This window comes from Penicillium expansum, assembly GCF_000769745.1.
Source record: "Penicillium expansum strain MD-8 chromosome Unknown contig44, whole genome shotgun sequence".
In the NCBI taxonomy this organism is placed as follows: Eukaryota; Fungi; Ascomycota; class Eurotiomycetes; order Eurotiales; family Aspergillaceae; genus Penicillium; species Penicillium expansum.
This window is the reverse complement of record NW_015971181.1, coordinates 230381-247333: the sequence shown is the minus strand read 5'-3', so window position 1 is coordinate 247333 and position 16953 is coordinate 230381. Positions and strand designations below refer to the sequence as shown.

The 16953-nt window shown below is 46.7% G+C and overlaps 7 protein-coding genes across 7 annotated transcripts; 3 read left to right on the top strand and 4 right to left on the bottom strand.

The window, feature by feature from the left end:
• Nucleotides 1-794: 794 nt before the first annotated feature.
• Nucleotides 795-1913, bottom strand: PEX2_014680 (ankyrin repeat domain-containing protein; the record flags this gene model as incomplete). Its single annotated transcript, XM_016738744.1, has 1 exon — nt 795-1913. One exon carries the CDS (start codon nt 1911-1913, stop codon nt 795-797), a length of 1119 nt encoding a protein of 372 aa, XP_016602638.1.
• A 750-nt stretch (nt 1914-2663) lies between these two features.
• PEX2_014670 (YjgF/Yer057p/UK114 family) lies at nt 2664-5147 on the bottom strand (the record flags this gene model as incomplete). Its single annotated transcript, XM_016738743.1, has 7 exons — nt 2664-2816; nt 2887-3066; nt 3414-3556; nt 3662-3820; nt 3926-4328; nt 4385-5038; nt 5091-5147. 7 exons carry the CDS (start codon nt 5145-5147, stop codon nt 2664-2666), a joined length of 1749 nt encoding a protein of 582 aa, XP_016602637.1.
• Nucleotides 5148-5601: 454 nt separating this feature from the next.
• PEX2_014660 (RTA1 domain-containing protein) lies at nt 5602-6728 on the top strand (the record flags this gene model as incomplete). Its single annotated transcript, XM_016738742.1, has 2 exons — nt 5602-5723; nt 5783-6728. The coding sequence occupies 2 exons, from the start codon at nt 5602-5604 to the stop codon at nt 6726-6728; spliced, it is 1068 nt and encodes a 355-aa protein (XP_016602636.1).
• Nucleotides 6729-7704: 976 nt separating this feature from the next.
• Nucleotides 7705-8086, top strand: PEX2_014650 (uncharacterized protein; the record flags this gene model as incomplete). Its single annotated transcript, XM_016738741.1, has 2 exons — nt 7705-7802; nt 7855-8086. 2 exons carry the CDS (start codon nt 7705-7707, stop codon nt 8084-8086), a joined length of 330 nt encoding a protein of 109 aa, XP_016602635.1.
• A 142-nt stretch (nt 8087-8228) lies between these two features.
• PEX2_014640 (NAD(P)/FAD-dependent oxidoreductase) lies at nt 8229-9576 on the bottom strand (the record flags this gene model as incomplete). The annotated part of the gene is made up of 2 exons (XM_016738740.1): nt 8229-8421; nt 8486-9576. 2 exons carry the CDS (start codon nt 9574-9576, stop codon nt 8229-8231), a joined length of 1284 nt encoding a protein of 427 aa, XP_016602634.1.
• Nucleotides 9577-9764: 188 nt separating this feature from the next.
• On the bottom strand, nt 9765-10577 carry PEX2_014630 (uncharacterized protein; the record flags this gene model as incomplete). The annotated part of the gene is made up of 2 exons (XM_016738739.1): nt 9765-10256; nt 10311-10577. The coding sequence occupies 2 exons, from the start codon at nt 10575-10577 to the stop codon at nt 9765-9767; spliced, it is 759 nt and encodes a 252-aa protein (XP_016602633.1).
• A 2305-nt stretch (nt 10578-12882) lies between these two features.
• PEX2_014620 (SNARE domain- containing protein) lies at nt 12883-13385 on the top strand (the record flags this gene model as incomplete). Its single annotated transcript, XM_016738738.1, has 3 exons — nt 12883-12908; nt 12995-13103; nt 13227-13385. 3 exons carry the CDS (start codon nt 12883-12885, stop codon nt 13383-13385), a joined length of 294 nt encoding a protein of 97 aa, XP_016602632.1.
• Between the last annotated feature and the right edge of the window lie 3568 nt (nt 13386-16953).

The following is a 16953-nucleotide window of genomic DNA, read 5'->3' as shown; positions in this document are numbered from 1 at the left end:
ACCAACGTTGTTCTCGCTCATAACTTTTGTATTGAAGTACATATATCTCCTCGTCCATACCATGTAGTTTCATAGTATGATTGATGATAATATAGCCGCGATATACCGCTTGGTCGTAATACCTGGTGACTCCCTTTTTCAAGCATGTATCTCTTTTATGGCCTGTTATCCGCGGGTCAAAAAAAAAAAAGCTCTTCGCGACACTCATTATTTTTCGGGGGCAGTTGTTAGCGATATATATAGCGGAGTTTGCGGTGATCTGAGTAATGGAGTTGCTTGTATCATCTAACGGGCTCAGAATACAAAGTCTGTTTCAATCAATATATTGGATAAGGGTCAGGAATAAATAGTAAAAATAGATGGATGACTTAAGCCACCGCTATCTCTTTCCAAAGCGATAGATGAGCTATTAATCCAATTTCAAAGCGTGCAAGGTATACCACTACAAGAACAGACTACAGTGGTTTATAAGGCCTGTCAGGGCCTAGTTTCTGTTTTTGCAGTGCACAAACTAAAAGCTATTTTAGGAGCCTACTCATTAATTCATAGTAACAATGAGAACTTGGATTTTCAAACGATACATCTCACACTTCAAATGATTTTTTTGTTGTTTTACAATTTTTGTGCCCTTCCACTGGATCTTCACATTCTAGATGGAAGATAAAAAAAAGGGCAACCAGTAAAGATATGCGAAAATTCAAGACAATTATGCGGTTGATCAAATGCTTTGTTGGGAGAGAAGTACATGGCGTGACGATCTCTCGATGTAACCTAGAACAAATTTACTTGACGGGTCAAGTATTGAGACCTAGGTCTTCCACCATTTTTGCCAATTGTTTCTTCATACAAACCTTCCAAGCCAGATCTTGATTTTCAACAGACTCATAAATCATTGCAGCGGTGACCGTGACCCCCAGGTCTTTCATCTTTCTGATGATTTCGGTATCTCTCTGAAAGATTGCGTCTCGCAGCATGGGCTTAATCCGAGCCATCTCAAATCCATGACCAACGACCAACTGAACCAGATCCGCATCACCACCGATGAGGGCAGCGTATAGAGCATTTGGGATGTGGGATGACCATCCAGGAGTGATATTTCCTCGAACTTTCACTCCAAGCTTGTCTGCTTGGACTGGTTTGACTCGTGGCATATCGGGTGACACCTCTGGTCGTGGATCCGGAGCAAACCGCAACACGAACTCTGATTTCTTGTCATTCACATCGGCACCCTCCCTGAGTGCATATCTGACGACACTTTCTTTGCGGTGCCAGAGTCCCTCGTACAGGATGATCTGTGCAGCATCTTTGACGGTGAGAATTCGATCACCATGCTCGAGGAAAGAGAAGAGAGCTTCGAGCACGGGTAAATGACCGCGAGCTGCGGCAATCTTGAGAGGTCGTCGGAGCTTGAAAGCACCTTGGAATAGGGTCGGATCGTGGTTAAGCAGCCGCTCAACAATGTGCACATGGCCATTCCCTGCGGCCTGCCTCAGCGGAGTTTCGTAGTGTTCGTCCAAAAAGTTGGGACTGACACCTTGTGCAAGGAGAAGATGGACGCAAGACATCGAGCCAATTTCGGCGGCTGCAGTCAGGGGGTGTGATTTTGGGTGTCGTGGGATGACTTTCAAAGACTCGGGGGCATCACGATCGGCCAAATGAGATCCGAATCGATCTCGTCGTTGGACCTTGGCACCGGCTTTCAGGCATTTGTGGATGGTGCCAGCGAGGCCTCGCTTAGCTGCCCATAAGATCACATAGTCATGCTGGTGTGCCGAGTTCTTTTTGTAGAGTTTCTCGTCGAACATGAGGGCAAAGCGTGTGCTCGTGCAAATCAGGGCATTCAGATCTTTGTGAGAGTCGAGATTGCTCTCAATCATGAGGATGATCTCTGTGGGGAGGTGACCAAGCGCCATGGTTGCTGTGGTGAGAGGCAAGGTCAAAGTATTGAACGTGGAGAATGTGAGATTGGAAGAAAGGAGGATTGAAAGGGAGAGAAGAAAGCTTGAGAAGAAAGCTTAAGATGAGATCTGAGTGAAAGTGTAGTGAAAATTGAAAGTGAGAAAGAAGTCAGAAAAAGGTAGACAATAGTAATTGAGAACTGAGGATGGTCCTGATAGTCAAGTGGCCTTGTTTGTCAGGCGTCTCTCACTTTGAATACACTTCACATTGTCCCCGAGGATGGATTGGCAGGAATCTATACTTGATTTCATTATGGCTATCAATAGGAAAGTAAAACAATAGACCAATAGACCAATTGAATCTGAAAGATATGAGCCACGAGTCTGCCTAGGTAGTATTCTTATTCTATTTTGATCTTATATAAATGAATTACACCTTTTACTACCATTGAAAATTCAATAAGACCCTAGCTGCCTGATACCCAGAGCTTGAGACTATCTCTCTCATCCTTGGATTTAGTTGTCTTAACTGTGCTTTTGCCCCCGTTTTCATTCGTCTTTGTTGACCTTTTAATTTTGGCAAACAATTATATCGGCGTATAATCTGTTTTAATTAACAAAACAAACTTTTCATAAAAGGGCTTGGTTTCAATGGAGACAAGATGGATGAACGTAGATTGCTTTAGTACTTCTTATCTACTTTTATAATGTTGTGGATTGTTAGAGCATTCTATTCTCTATCATATAATTCCTATCCTTGAGACCCTAATCCGCTAGCGCAATTACCTCAATCTCCAAATCAGCAGGCTTGGGCAGTCCGCTAACTTCAACACTTGTTCTGGCTGGATTATGAGGGAAATATTGCTTGTAAACCTCATTAAACTCCTCATAGTCCCGATCCAAGTGAACAAAGATAATCTGACCTTGTTAACATGCATTCCTAATAGGCGATATTGATATAATTATATTCCGGATTTAATTCACTTACATTGGCCTTGATAACTTGATCTAGGGAGGACCCAGAAGATTCTAGGATGCTCTTGACATTCTGGATCATCTTGTGTGTCTTCTCGGTGACAGAGGCCTCGACTGGAAGATATGTGCCATTGCTGTCGGCGGCCACTTGGCCTGACACAAAGACAAATCCGTTTCCTTTAGCGGCAGGGGACTGGGGATTATGTTAGGTGAGAGAAAGATTTGATTATTCTGTGGTGTACATACATAAGGAACACCGGGTCGGGCTGTTTTAGTACATTAGTTTGGTAATATATATCTAGTTAGATGATGGGGAACCCACGAGGAGCACACCCTTTGCCTCCGAAGTACGTTGTGATCTTTGAAGACGACGAGTATGGCTTTGCTTGTGCCAAAGATCCAATAAAGTTGTTGCAACGCCATGGCTGGTAGCTGCATGAACGGACTTGAGGAATAACACGGCCAAATTTGAACATCTTGCTATAGAACGAGATAATGATATGGAAAAATTGAGTAGCTACAAGAAGATAGGCAACATACATCCTTCATATAGCTTCTATCAATGTCCGAGTCGGACCCATGATCCGATATTTTGAGGAATGGCGCATCCGATGGCTGACGCCGGAGGCTGGACCCGATATCCCGGCATTGTTCGTGATATTCGGGAGCGGACTCCGGCTTATCTCGTAACCGTTCTTAATTAGTAACTAAAGAATAGATGTAACAAATTTAATTGGGTATCTTGCAGAGCTCTATATTCTCAGATTCTCAGGGAGTAAAAATCGCACTGATATGAGCAGTCGATCCAAGCCATAAGTTCTCGCTCGCCTGTTCCAACTCTCGGGGTATATTCACGCCATCCTGGGTCACAAAGTCACCATGGTAGTCAATCAAGGCCACTTCCACCATTGACCGCAGCTGGGGGTCTGTAGTAACGGCCCATGCTGCTGATAAACACATTATCACGTATCCTGCTCCAACAGGTCTGTACATATTGGACTCCTGAGCATGTATGAGAATATCTTTAATGAGAGATCTCGATTCTTCCCTACAGGCATAGTCAATGGGATCCAGTACCTGAAGGATGCAATTGAAAACTGTCGTGATCGCGAGACCAATTCCATAGGTGCGGAGATAATGCGCTCGCAAGATCCGGGCCATGAAGGTTCCTGTCATAGTACTGAGCTCTGATGTTTCAAATTGGACTGTTCGTGCTTTCAATTCGCCCAGGAGCAATTTGCATTTTTCGTATATTGGCCGGACTTCCATTGCCAAGGGTGTTAAATCTTCACCGTCGCGTATAGCTCGTTTGCCGCGTTTGATTAGGCCTGGGGCTTGTGCTAGGCATCGCAAAATTCGGCCTTCGGGTTGGTCTTGATCAAAGTCATTCTTGACTAAGGTATCCCACTCCTCGGAGCTCAGGTCGATGGCATCATTGTATAAACCCTCGAATAACTTAGGTATGTGATCAGCTTGTGTTCGGAAAGTGAAAAGAATTTTGAATGATTTACCACGCTGCCCCGTAAAGAGAGGAACAGTTTACGCTCAAAGTCGTCGCGTGGCCCAAAGTTCTTTCGCGCATGTAGAATGCTGGCGGCCCCTTGCGCATGTCCTGATATCAGCTGCCCGCTATTCCCAATGAATGTTTGGCAGATCAAAAGTATCATCACGGCACATAATGTACTAGAGGAACTCGCCTGAAGTGGGTCGTCTAGATAGACTCTCAGGGTCTTGAGCGCATGTGAATATTTGCTTAGTGCCTCAGCGGAAACTGGTTGGCGGGTGCAGAAGCCTGCATGGGCAATGGTCACAGCGTCAACTGCACGATCAAGTGCTTCATTAATGCCAAGTCGTCTGGGTACATCTTCTAGGAAAAGGCCGAAGGACCACCACATATTGTACCGGAGGTCTGTGGATCGTTTTATGGCGCCGACAAACAAATTGGTCAATGCTGTCATACTATTGCCAGGACATGTGCGGGGTATTTCAAATGGATATTTTTCGTCTTCTGTTGATCTTGATATCGGGACAAGAGTCATTTGGCCGCTTTGTGTTGACTTGGGGGAAAATTGTTGTTGTTTGAACTTGAATCGTTGCTGACCAGACCCCACACAGTTCACTTTCAGACGAAGACATCGTGCACACGCAGGTTGTTTCTCGTCGCACTTGACAAGTTATTAGGAATGAAAACACGTGCCACGATTTTATTGCACGTACCTTTTTCTTCTGCTTGCGACAGGCGTCACAGGCCCGACCTGTTGGGACACCCGGCATAGCGGGGCAAAGACCTGAGTGGGGGAAGCGGAGCGTGGATCTTAAAACGGACACTGCAGGCCTTCAGGAACGTGTCTGTCTAGTATTTAGTACGCCACGGAAGGCTATGAACTCATAACGTATTACACCAAAAACGGAAAAGAAGCAAAAAAAGAGCCCCAAACAACCAGGTTGAGGTTATTAGGCTGCGCAGTCTAACCGCTTCGGGTCAAATGTACCGCTCCTCAAGGCTGAGTTGGACGTCGCTGATTGGCCACTTCCCCAACTTTATCTGCCCGTCCACGGGTGGACATCAAGGGGGCTGAATCCAATGCCACCAGCATAGCTCGATCTAACCCGATAAAGACCTATCTAGCGCTTCATGTTATGCGCATCAACACGCTCTTATGAGGGTATTTAAACATACAACCACCCAGTATTCTTATATCCAATTCACAATTCATTCGACTTCATCATGACCTTAAACAACTCGGATACAGAGGCAAACCTCTACTTATACAATCCAAGTCATATTTTACCAGCTGTTTTTGCCGCCTTGGTCGGCACATCTCTATTCCTGCATATTTACCAAAACTAGTAAGCATTTGGAATACAATTTGAGAAAACACCAAGCTTGTTCTAATTAATATCTCCAGCCGCTATCGATTTTGGCGCGTCACCTTCTTCATCTGCTGGGGTGGAGCCTTATTCACCGCGGGCTGGATTCTCCGCTGTATATCGAGCTACCATCCAGCAAACTTAAATATATACATCGCATCAACAGTCTTCATCTATGTCGGCCCACCGGTTTACTCAGCGGCCGCATATAACCTCGTCGGGCGCCTCATGAACTACCTACCAATGCACGCAGTCCTTAACCCCAACCGCGTCCTCATTTTCTTCGTCTATGTCGGTGCTGCCGTGGAAGCAATCACAGTCGCAGGAGCAGCCAAGAACGCCTCAGCCGGCTCCAATCTGGACGAGTACAAGGCTGGCGGGACTCTCATTGCTGCAGGACTTGTTCTTCAAGCAGTGGTCGAATGTGTCGTGATCGGGATCGTTGCAACGGTGCATGTCCGCTGCTCTCGCGCTCGGATGCTCTCGCCAAATGTCCGTATGATCTGCATCACACTCTACGGGACATCGACCCTCGTCTTGCTGCGATGTATCTTCCGCGCCGTCGAGGCATTTGAGATGTTTGGTAATCTCGGCTGTAGGGAGAACTGCGGGCATATCCTCAGTAACGAGTGGTACCTATATACATTTGAGCTTGGCCCGATGCTTCTCTTCACGTGGTGGTTGAACTTGATACATCCTAGTCGATATCTCCCCCGCCAAAAGCTACGCTATTTGTGTCTTGATGGTCGCACGGAGCGCATGGGCCCTGGCTGGATTGATCACCGCTCTCAGTGGGAGACTTTTGCCGATCCGTTGGATTTACAGGGGGTGTTCAAAGGTGCACCTTCTCATGAGAAGTATTGGCTGCGACAGGATGAATGGCCCGTGTGCAAGGATGGTAGTTTTGCTATGGGGACTGCTACCAATACGAGATCTGCAGGGAAGAACGAAAAGGACCTAGCTCCACTTAGTCCTCATGTTTGAGTAATGGATCCGCAAGGGAATCTGATGCCCACATTCTATTTCCAGTTCCCTTTTTTCCTTCCCTGCAATTCTTTTCTTTCTTATCGGAGGTGGATGACCCCTATTCATATAGACTTGGATTTCATACCCTTTTCGCTTGAAGGATTTATCCTTATTATATGACCCACTTGTAGACATATGAGACATACAAAATTCGGCCCTGGCCAGGGTCCAGTAAGCCCCATGGTCAGCTGAGCCTGAAGAGACTAGCTATACGGGCTGATTACCTGATTTGGACTTCGGGCTGCTTATTAGAACAAGCTTACCTGACTGGAGCATTTGATTGGTTAGGTCATATGGATATATGCCCCTGGAAGCTTAGCGCTGACTGCCGTTTTTACTTTGGTTTATATTGTGGGGAGAAGTCAATGGGGTACGGAGTACTCCGTATGACAACTCACTATCTCAGTGCTATACCGAGCCTCACTTTTCAGTCTTGGGGACCCTCCGGCACTGCAACTATCACCGTCTCTATGGGATTTTGTACAAGCCTTCATTAAATGAATCTCTCATAACACATTGACTTTTGTAAAAACCCTTTGAAATCATGTCTTTTGACGGAAGTTTTAGTTAATCCTCATGGTATAATAATCTGCCAAGAATCTAGACCCTTTATGAAGGTAAGATCAACACTTCTGATCCAGCTCTGGAGGTTGACATTGCTTACTCCGTAAACCTTTTACTGCATGCGAATTGTAGATCGCAGGCAAAAGTGTCAGCTGAGGCTGACTTCAATCAATAGAATGTGGAGTGATCAAGTTTCTTCCTAACTCCATGACCAATTTGATATCAACACATGAGGGATTTTATCTATCTACAGGGGTGAAAAGAAGTCTATAAATATGGCTTTCTATTCCAAGTACGAAGAGAATCAGACAGTTCCACAATTCAAATCCTTTCTAACGCTCCAAACAACTATACCACTACATCAACCAAGATGCGATTCTCTGTGTCCATAATCTCCATGGCCCTCATCGCAGGTGCTTCTGTCCAGGCGGCCTTGCCCAAAGCCAACGAGTACAAATCTACAGACTGGTAAGTAATCTTGCCCTAGGCTCTTTCGTTCTACCGCTCACCACAACCTCAGTGGCGGTGCCCTCAACTATGGCCATCACTCGTCTTTCCTCGGCGATGTCACCATGGATGACTCGTCGCACTCGGTCTACCTCGCAGGTACAAACTGGGTTGGATTCTCTGACAAGACGAGCAACGGGGGTAGTTGCAGCGGATCGGCTTTGACCTTATTGCAGGGCGAGTGCAATAACCTTGACACCTCTCACCCGGGAAAACGTATCAAGTGCGTCCGCAACATTGGGTAAAAGTCAAGGCGGCCTGTCTACGAGATGACATGAGACTCATTATATATATTGGATCTTTTGTGATGAAACGTTATGTGAGATAGTCAGTGATAAATATATTCAATCGTCATATAAATTGTCGTTATATGATAAAATCTAGTATTTATAGCTTGGCTTGTTCGAGCGGGCTCAGCTTCCTCAGCGGTGGGCCTCCTCTGCTTCCATCACCTGCCATGGGACCCTTTGAGTCCCCCTGGGGCGGGTTCATTCTCCACTTTTGGCGCAAAGCTTCGGGTGCTTTGTTCTCAAAGCAGTCTGCGATATATTGGCCCAGTATAGGCAGGAATTTGAATCCACTAAAACCAACCTAGTCAGTAAAAGGTCATAGCGTGCAGAGTGATGATGCTGATTAACACTTACTGTCCTGCGCCACCAGTAGCCATAAACAGTCCCTGGATGGTTGGGTGGTGATCGATAATGAAGTCACCATTAGGGGTATCCGTGTACCAACACAGTCGACGGTTCATCCAAGGACGGTCCCCCAGTTTGGGGAAGAACTGTCGCAAACCCTTTCGCAGTGATTCATCCGCGTCATCAGGCAAATATCCAGTGGCCGCATTGCTGGTCTCGAACTTCGGCGATGAGAGAGACTTCTGAACACCGTCCACATTCACAGTGATATCTGTTGCATACCCGTAACCGTGTCGCGCCAGCTTGAGAACATTTGTGTCCGGTGTGGGTGGGAATGAGAAGACGCCGGAGCTCATGTTAATCATGACCGGGATCTTTCTCATCTCGATGGCCTCTTCCTCGGTCAACTGAATGAAGCCAACGGGCTGGCCGGAGGAAGATGCCGCATGACCCATATCCAAAAGACGGTTGGTCCACGCTCCGGTGCTCAAGATCACCTGTGAAGCAAGTAAGGCCTGTCCTCCGACAAGGTTAACGCCAACAACACGCGAGCCCTCCCGGCGCAAGGAAACAACAGTACCGCGAGGCCCGGCAATGATCGAAACACCCGCAACAGTGCACTTGGAAGCAAGCTTCTGGATGCTGCCTGCAGCATCGGCCCAGCCACCTTTCGGATTGTGATATCCATTCATGCCAGAAAAGTTGGCTTGAACGCTGGGGTAGAGTTTGCGGATCTCCATGGCGTCGTTGAGATCATCTAATTTGCCACCTGCCGCCCGGATCACAGCTTTGGACTTCTCCATGTATGCGTTCTTAGGCGTTTCTGAGAACAAGGCGAACCCAGATTCGAAATATTGATCTTTGTACTCGGTGGTCCATCCGTTGTATGCCTCTCGGGCCATTTGAGAGTAGATTGGGTCCGCATAGTCGGCACGAATAATGCGGGAGATGTCAACGCTGCTTCCATCTGCTGATGGTGGTACAAATCGATCTACAACAGTGATATCTGTATATCCACGCTTGTTGAGTTCAAGAGCGGTCGAAAGACCGAAGACGCCAGCGCCCACAATCAAGATTGAGTGTGTCTTATCTGTGTTCATTTTGAGCGATGGATTGTTGGCCAGATGAGTGTTGTCATGCTGAAATTGGCTGGAGAATTTCCTGGGATTATAAAATGCGGAGGTGTGTACCTAAGGCAAGGAGGCCCGGCTCAGCGCCGTCTTGGCGGTCGGAAAAGTCGGATCCGGTCCGTGTTCCCCGGATGAGAAGGAATATCTGAATTTCAACCTCACGTTGGGTTAATGCTTAGCCAATCCTCAAACGCCCTCCCGTAATCTTGAAGCTGCAGGAATAACGTATCACCGCCACTAAACTCCATACTATGATCACCCGGAATCCCTGAGAAGTCCATCCTCGGTGAGGTCTGACTCGGCGTTTGTATGGGTTCCTCAGTCTGCTCGGGCGGGTAGGTGACACACTCTGCAGCCACTGTCTTGTGTCCTGAGATTCCAGCGGATCCAATCAAAGCAAAGTCGCGGTCGGTAATAGCGTCAACGGAATGGTCCTCGGAGCACCCAACACTGTCTTTGGCAAGTTCAGGGCCAAAGATGTCGCCAGCAGGATCTGATAGATTACTTGCATGGGCATATACTAAGATTTTCCACAATAGCTGCAAGTTCACAGACCATTTCTGACGAGAATTGGTTCCTCCTGGGGCGATGTTGTCTGTCATGAGGCCTCCAGGGGAAACGCTGTCCCGGAGTTGTTGCAGCTGTCGGACCTAGAGGCGACATTAGAACTAATGTGACAGAGCAACAGCTGGGTGAAAACTGACCTGGCGATCGATGTGTGGCCACCGATGACTCATGTTGCGTAGGAATCTTAAACATTTCTCATATCCCGTTTGCGCCTTTCTATTGAAAGCTTGATCCTCGACAAAACTATGTTGAAGATAGATCGTAGCAACAATTGCCACGCATTGCCCTATGATCGGGTCGGATACCTCGAAGTTCTTTGTCTCGATAAGCTCGAGGAAATGAACAACCCAGCCCGAGTGGAAGGTCAGCTGCTCGAAAGAATTGCGGAGGAATGACTGAGGCATTGTCCTCCGGAAGTTCCGAAGTCGCATAGACAACAAAAATGGATGATTTAATAAACAAGGTACTGCATGCCAAACTATCTGGAAGAATAGCCATGGGCTCCAATAGTCACGATGAGCCTGAAGTTCGGCGGGGGGATGATCTTGGAAGCGACTTGCATGAAGCCGGAACCTCAGTGGCATGAGACTCTCGTGCTCACAGTGTCTGAAATTGATCATGGTGTAATCAGAGTTCGGAGACCATGGAGGATGAGCGTCAACACCGACATGACTAGCGGCATAATTACATGCCAATGCCCACAGCTCGCTTGAGTAAACACTGGTACTATTGATGCCAATGTCTGGCTTGGAGTCACCACTGTTACCACGGGCAATCCCTTTGTTGAAAGTCGTGGCTCCTAACGGAGATATGATTTCACTAGCCTCTGCAAGTAAGTCTAAGCTATCTCCGGGTGGATGTGGGGACCCCTGAAGATTCTTGAGCATGACGAGGCTTACGTAGCAGAGCTTACGCTCATCACGCTCGGTTTCCAAGTTGTTTACAGACTCTAGGCCACTTATTCTGAGATTTCTCATCAAATATGTAGCAAGTCTGGTATAGGAACCTGCGCGAATGATATGACCCGCTGGACAGATGAAATAAAATATTAGAAATGAACACAAGGACACAGGGCGGGACTGCTTTACCTGTGAATTCCAGCATACTTAGAAGACAAAGGGTCTGAATCGTAGATAGCTCCACAGTACCAGATGCCAAACGCATCATGACTATCTGACATGCCCTTTCGGTCTTTCTCTTGATCTCCAGTTGTATGCCCTGGTCAGTGACCCCTGGTCTTGTGAAGCGGACCCCAAGAGCTTCAATCGCGAGTAAAAGCTCAGGGTCCCGCTTCCCCAAGGAGGCCAGAGAAGATCTGTTGGGGAATAACATAAGGGGCTGCGCGTTACAAAAGGTCAGATAAAGCTCGGCATCTGGGACCCCAGATGATCTAACTCTATTTCATTCGTCATTGAATATCACCTGCAATTAAATCCCAAGCCGAACTCACGTAGAAGAGGTCTCCGGAGGTGGAAGTTCTGGCATCCGAGTGTTATTCTCGGGGATAACTGGGGAAGAGAGGTGATCAGAAGCAGGTCGCCTGCGACCCTAGTTAGCCAAATAGAACAGGATTTAGAATTTTTTTTGAATCTGAACACACTTAATATATTCCATCAACTGTTCTAGCTTCCCCTCAATGCCGGAAATGCGTTGTTCCTATGCCGCATTAAAATCTGCTTAGGTCTAGACATCCAGGATACTTACCATCATCTTCTGAGAGTGCCCCGAGCTTTCCTCTCCATTTTCAGTGCCTGCATATATGCACTGTTGACCCAATCGCTCGCAGTACGAGCAAATCGGCTTCTCTCCTGGACACCGCGACTTTTTCCGGCTGAAGGAATGTCAGCTCTAATTGGCTCTCAGCTTGGGAGACGCGAGGTTCAAGCTCACCGACATGGCTCACAAGCCTGACGGACTCGTTTTGATGGTCTTTCATCTTCAGTCGACGCCATTTTACATATCATGGCACCACAGAAAGGGATGATCTGAGCTGTTCCACGTGAGTAAAACGTCGATCCAAGGCGGGGAACGGGTGTGGGTCCGAAAAATAGAGGACGTACAAGATAGCTTCCCCAGCTTCTCTTCTACATTTCTATATCTAGCCCCAATGGGCTCTGACTATACAATGAACAGCAGGAACAATAGCCGAGGGCTCAATCAAGTTAGATGGCCTAGGGGTTTAGTGGAGACATCTTCAGGCTTAGTCTCATACTATCACGGTAATTTCCGGGGTAGATGGAGTATAGAATGCTAAACTTAGACGTCTTTTCCATATTCATTCAAAATACAATCGGAGATACCAGTATAACTAATCTAATAGCACTTGCTACGCTTTATCACAAGTAACCTGTCCATCATGAGACTCGAATTTGCGTGTTGTAGAATATGTGCGACTTTGTACACGTGCGATATACATAGCACTAGGATGTACCTGTGATCTAGTAATAGGACACTGTTCAACTCTCCCCGCAAGTTCAGAGATATAATGAAGAATGCACAGTTAAAAATCGTAAATTTCCGCCTGGTGAAGATCGACGATCATGTGATCTGCCCCCGGGCTGACGTCGGCTCCGTTTCCCCAACCTTGGAGGCTTTTGGCCACTCACCTCCGCCTCAATCATTTGTGACAATTCTCCGACCTCTAAGAGCTTTGCATCACTGCTCCTAAACACACGGGAAACGATCGAGGGAAACTTGGAACTTTCCAAAATGAGTGACGCCTACGAACGCGAGCAGTACGTCCCCCTTTCTCCACCTTGTCCTATCGGATGTCCCTATGAAAGGAGTTATGTTTTGATTCGATGCTAATACTTTGAAACAGGCAGAATAATGCGCTCCTCAATTCTCTCTCCTCTAAGGTCTCAGCCCTGCGGTCCGTGACGATCGATATCCATGACAATGCGCGGGATCAGGACACTCTCGACCATACGGTATGTCTTGATCAATCTTTCGCTGGTCCGATAATGATTCAGGACATTTTCTTGTCGCTTGAAGATACTCGTGACTGTCGCCTCGATTGGGATAACTCGTGACTGACAACCCTACCTTCTTAGAGCGATGTATTCTCCTCCTTCTCAACAAACCTCAAAGGTAGCGCCACTCGACTCACGCGGATGGCGAAACAAGGCGATTCTGTGGCCGTGCTGAAAATTGCGGGCATGTCTATTGCCGCGGGTATCGTTCTCTATATCATTCTTGGGTGGATCTTCTGAAGGGCTTCTTACGTCGTTGCAACCTACTGCCCAGGTGCTTCCTGGCGACCTTTCACCCACGTCCCCCTCAATATTCGATACCCTTGCTGGACCAAGACTTATATCGAACGTGTCTAATCCGATCCCGTCCTGTTATTTCATGGTGCTGGTTGTCTTCGTCTTATGGACCGTATATGTGCTTCGCTCGGTCTTATTATGGCACGGCACATTAGCTTGCAGTGTATACTGTGACCAAGATTTCCCTGCCGTTCTCGATATACTTGCTGTTCTATTTCCGGGCTGTGCCTGTCATAGACATTGTTGCCCAAGAGCGTCGGCGACTCGACTCCTACCACCTCCTTCGACCCACTTCGATTATCCCTCGATCTCTAGGCTATCCTGGTTGACGTCTTCATGATTTGCAAATAGGCCCCAGTGTGTTTGATCTCTTCTCTGGAGCAGCCGGCTCCCAACCTCATTGTGCTTCGACATTTTTGCTTCTCCCCATATTCCATGTTATTAACACTGTGGTTACTCGTGAACATAATACATACATGGCCCCAGGCTCACTGGATCTATTCAGTCATACCCCAGTACATATCCACTAGTTGCGTAATTGAAGTACACAATGGATCGGGTGGATATATGTACCAGATCCTCAATGCCATTCAATGATACCTGTCGATTCCTCCCAGAGCTGTACTGACATCACCAAGTGGTCCATCGCCCCGACATGATAAATTTAGATCAACGGCTAGAATCTCTACCCCAAAAAACTCTAATGGCCGATCGTGAATTTAAGCTCACGCTCACCAAGGTCGTGGCCAAAAACTCTAACCAAAAACGGAAACCAGGTGGTATAGTTGCAATGAAAGTCCACTTCAGACTTTTTTCTCCCCGGTTTTTCTCGTCATGACTTCTCAAAATAGATGTAGGAGTTTACTAACTACGTGAGCTTATTTATTATGCTAAACGCTTGTGCTGTTGTGTCGTGTGCCACATTTCCACGTGTCGATCTCACCACGCCGTTTTCGGCGAATATGCCTTGGAATGCCAATCTAAGATTGGGGTAAACCTCATTACAAATGCCAAGTTTCTAGTTTACTGCCAATTTATCAAGGCCACGTGCCTCAATATGGACGGCTTATCTTGCCATACCAAATACCTCATGTATGGGGAGCATCAAGATCTAACACTGGAACTAACTGAAGCTACAACGATATTACCTGTCCAGCTGTGAACTTTTGCCTCGATATCGGGGGAGCCAGTTCTATGGTGGACAATAAGAACACTTTCTTTGATAATTTGTTTAGCAAGCAGCGCCTCCACGTGTCCGCCCTGTGCATATATGTGTGTTGCCGAGGCAGTATTGCAATTCTGGATTTGAAGCCGACTGCGCTGAATACTGTTGAGTTCCAACAGCCGAGGCTACACACATATGACGATATTCAAACGAAATAGAAATTCGCCTCTTGTTGTAAGCTAGGCAGCCAGGCGTAGTCAAGGATCTCCCTAGCTTCGATCGGGCCTCGCGGATAGTTGCGTCATGGCCGATCATATGAATAGGATATTGTGGGGCATTCTCGGGTATTCTTTTAGCAGGTTGTTCAAATTCGATTTGCAATTGCTGATATTCTGTTTATAGAGATGATATATTTTAAAAAATATATGAGTATTGAAAGAGCCCTAGCTCTTTTGGTCATTGACATGAAGTCCGATCTGCGATATAAATCCCTCGCCAGATCTAGACCGCGGGAAAACCCGAACCAAAAGGCCCGAAACGAGACCCTGACGGCCTAAGCATGTGGACTGATTCCCGCATACAATTGGCCCAACCGAGGCCTTCGCAAGAGCAAAAATTCTTTTTCGTCAATCTTGGCAGGCGGTCGGTCCACACGAGATCTCTTTTAGTGCCCGCTCTATGTTGTACAACACAGAGATTGCAACCTCACCCCTGGCGATCACCGGAAGAAACATGGCAGATCCTATATTCGGCAAAAAAGAACTACCGAAACAGGATTTCTAGCCCTGCTACCCTTGAGTGATTGCCATAATTGTCTTTGCTAGGCCTCTGTTGATCAGATTTTACAACCGTAGTTTTTTAACTTGTTGTTTCTTTCAGGGTTTTTCTGGGTGGGTCAGATCTCTCACGATGTCTGGATCTAGCAATTATCATTGGTACGTGAAGGCCCTCGAGGTGCTTCTTATCTCGCAATTTTGAAAAAAAATTAACCGAACTGATAAGCTGGACATCAGGGCTGAATGAGGCGTTTACTAATGTTTAGTGATTGGCTACACTTGCTCTTTGACATTTTAGAATGGCAAATGGCTTAATGCAATGTACATTGAGGTTTCAAGCGTGTTTTATATGCAGACTGCAAGTCGTATAGTGCGTTTAGCGGTGTAACATGGCTGCTCCGTACTAGTATATAGTTTGATAATAAAAAGGTAAAAAAATAAAAATACTGAGATGAGTCAATCCCGATGACGACATGTCTTGAATAATTACACGATATCTATAGAACATACTGAGTATATTGTACGTTATCTATATGTACATTGCCGCGTAAACAAAGGAGTCCCACAGTATTGGCTTTTCTTTGGCATGATGCAATCCGAGTGGGCTTGAAGTTCTGGAACTCACCGAGAATTTCGTAGTGGAGAGTCTGCAAAAGTTCACCGTCGATGATCTGCTTGTCGGGGTGGGGCCGAATATCCTTGAAAAATTGTAGATTGTAGCTTTGACCCTGGTCTGTTTTGCCTTCTAGACTTTGACTGTCGTGACTGGGATATTCCAAGGTTGTGAGTTGTGGCTTCCCTCTAGAGCTTAGAATCGGACTGCTAGACTTATCAACCAAAAAAGCTGCCCAAGTGCCCAGTTGTACGGAGTAGGCTTCCAAGGTTGACCAAATTGGATCAACAGATTAGATTAGTGCGGGTCGCACACCAATGGATATTGTTGTCCAGGCGCACCGTCAACAAAATAAAAATAAAGATAGAGATAAAAATAAAAATAAAATAAAACAAGTTTCAGCCTAAGTTATCACACCGAGAAGCCCTATAAAAAGACGAGGCGAATAGCAGCACGTACACTCGGGTAGACTACTGAATCGGCACGCTATCGGGATTCCGATCCGGTGAAGCGGAAATGCCCGAGTTCCATTCGAGGCATCCCGACTGGGCCCGTGGTCGGCTTGGGACAATCACCGGGAGCAAGCCGAGTGCTGGCATTCATGCAACCTATTGCTTTCTACGGAGTACATGTTATTACCCGAAACAAGTCCGCAGAAGTGGACCACATAAGGCAAAAGGCACCGTAATTATAGTCTGTGTGTTGCTTGCCCGAGACCTTATCTTTGTTTGGTTTCACCTTTCCAAGGTTGTGTGAAATGCCTCGCAATATCTCCGACCCGCTTTGAACCTATCACAAAGCCACGGGCAATGACAGCTTGGTGGAGTATGGTTATCATAGGTGGTTCCCGCTCTTACCGCAATGCTCATCAGGGACTCTAGTGATGAAAGTCTTGGGTTACTGCAGGCGGTTAGATCGCGGATATTTCCGAATGTTCCCGGCAATATTAAGACAGGC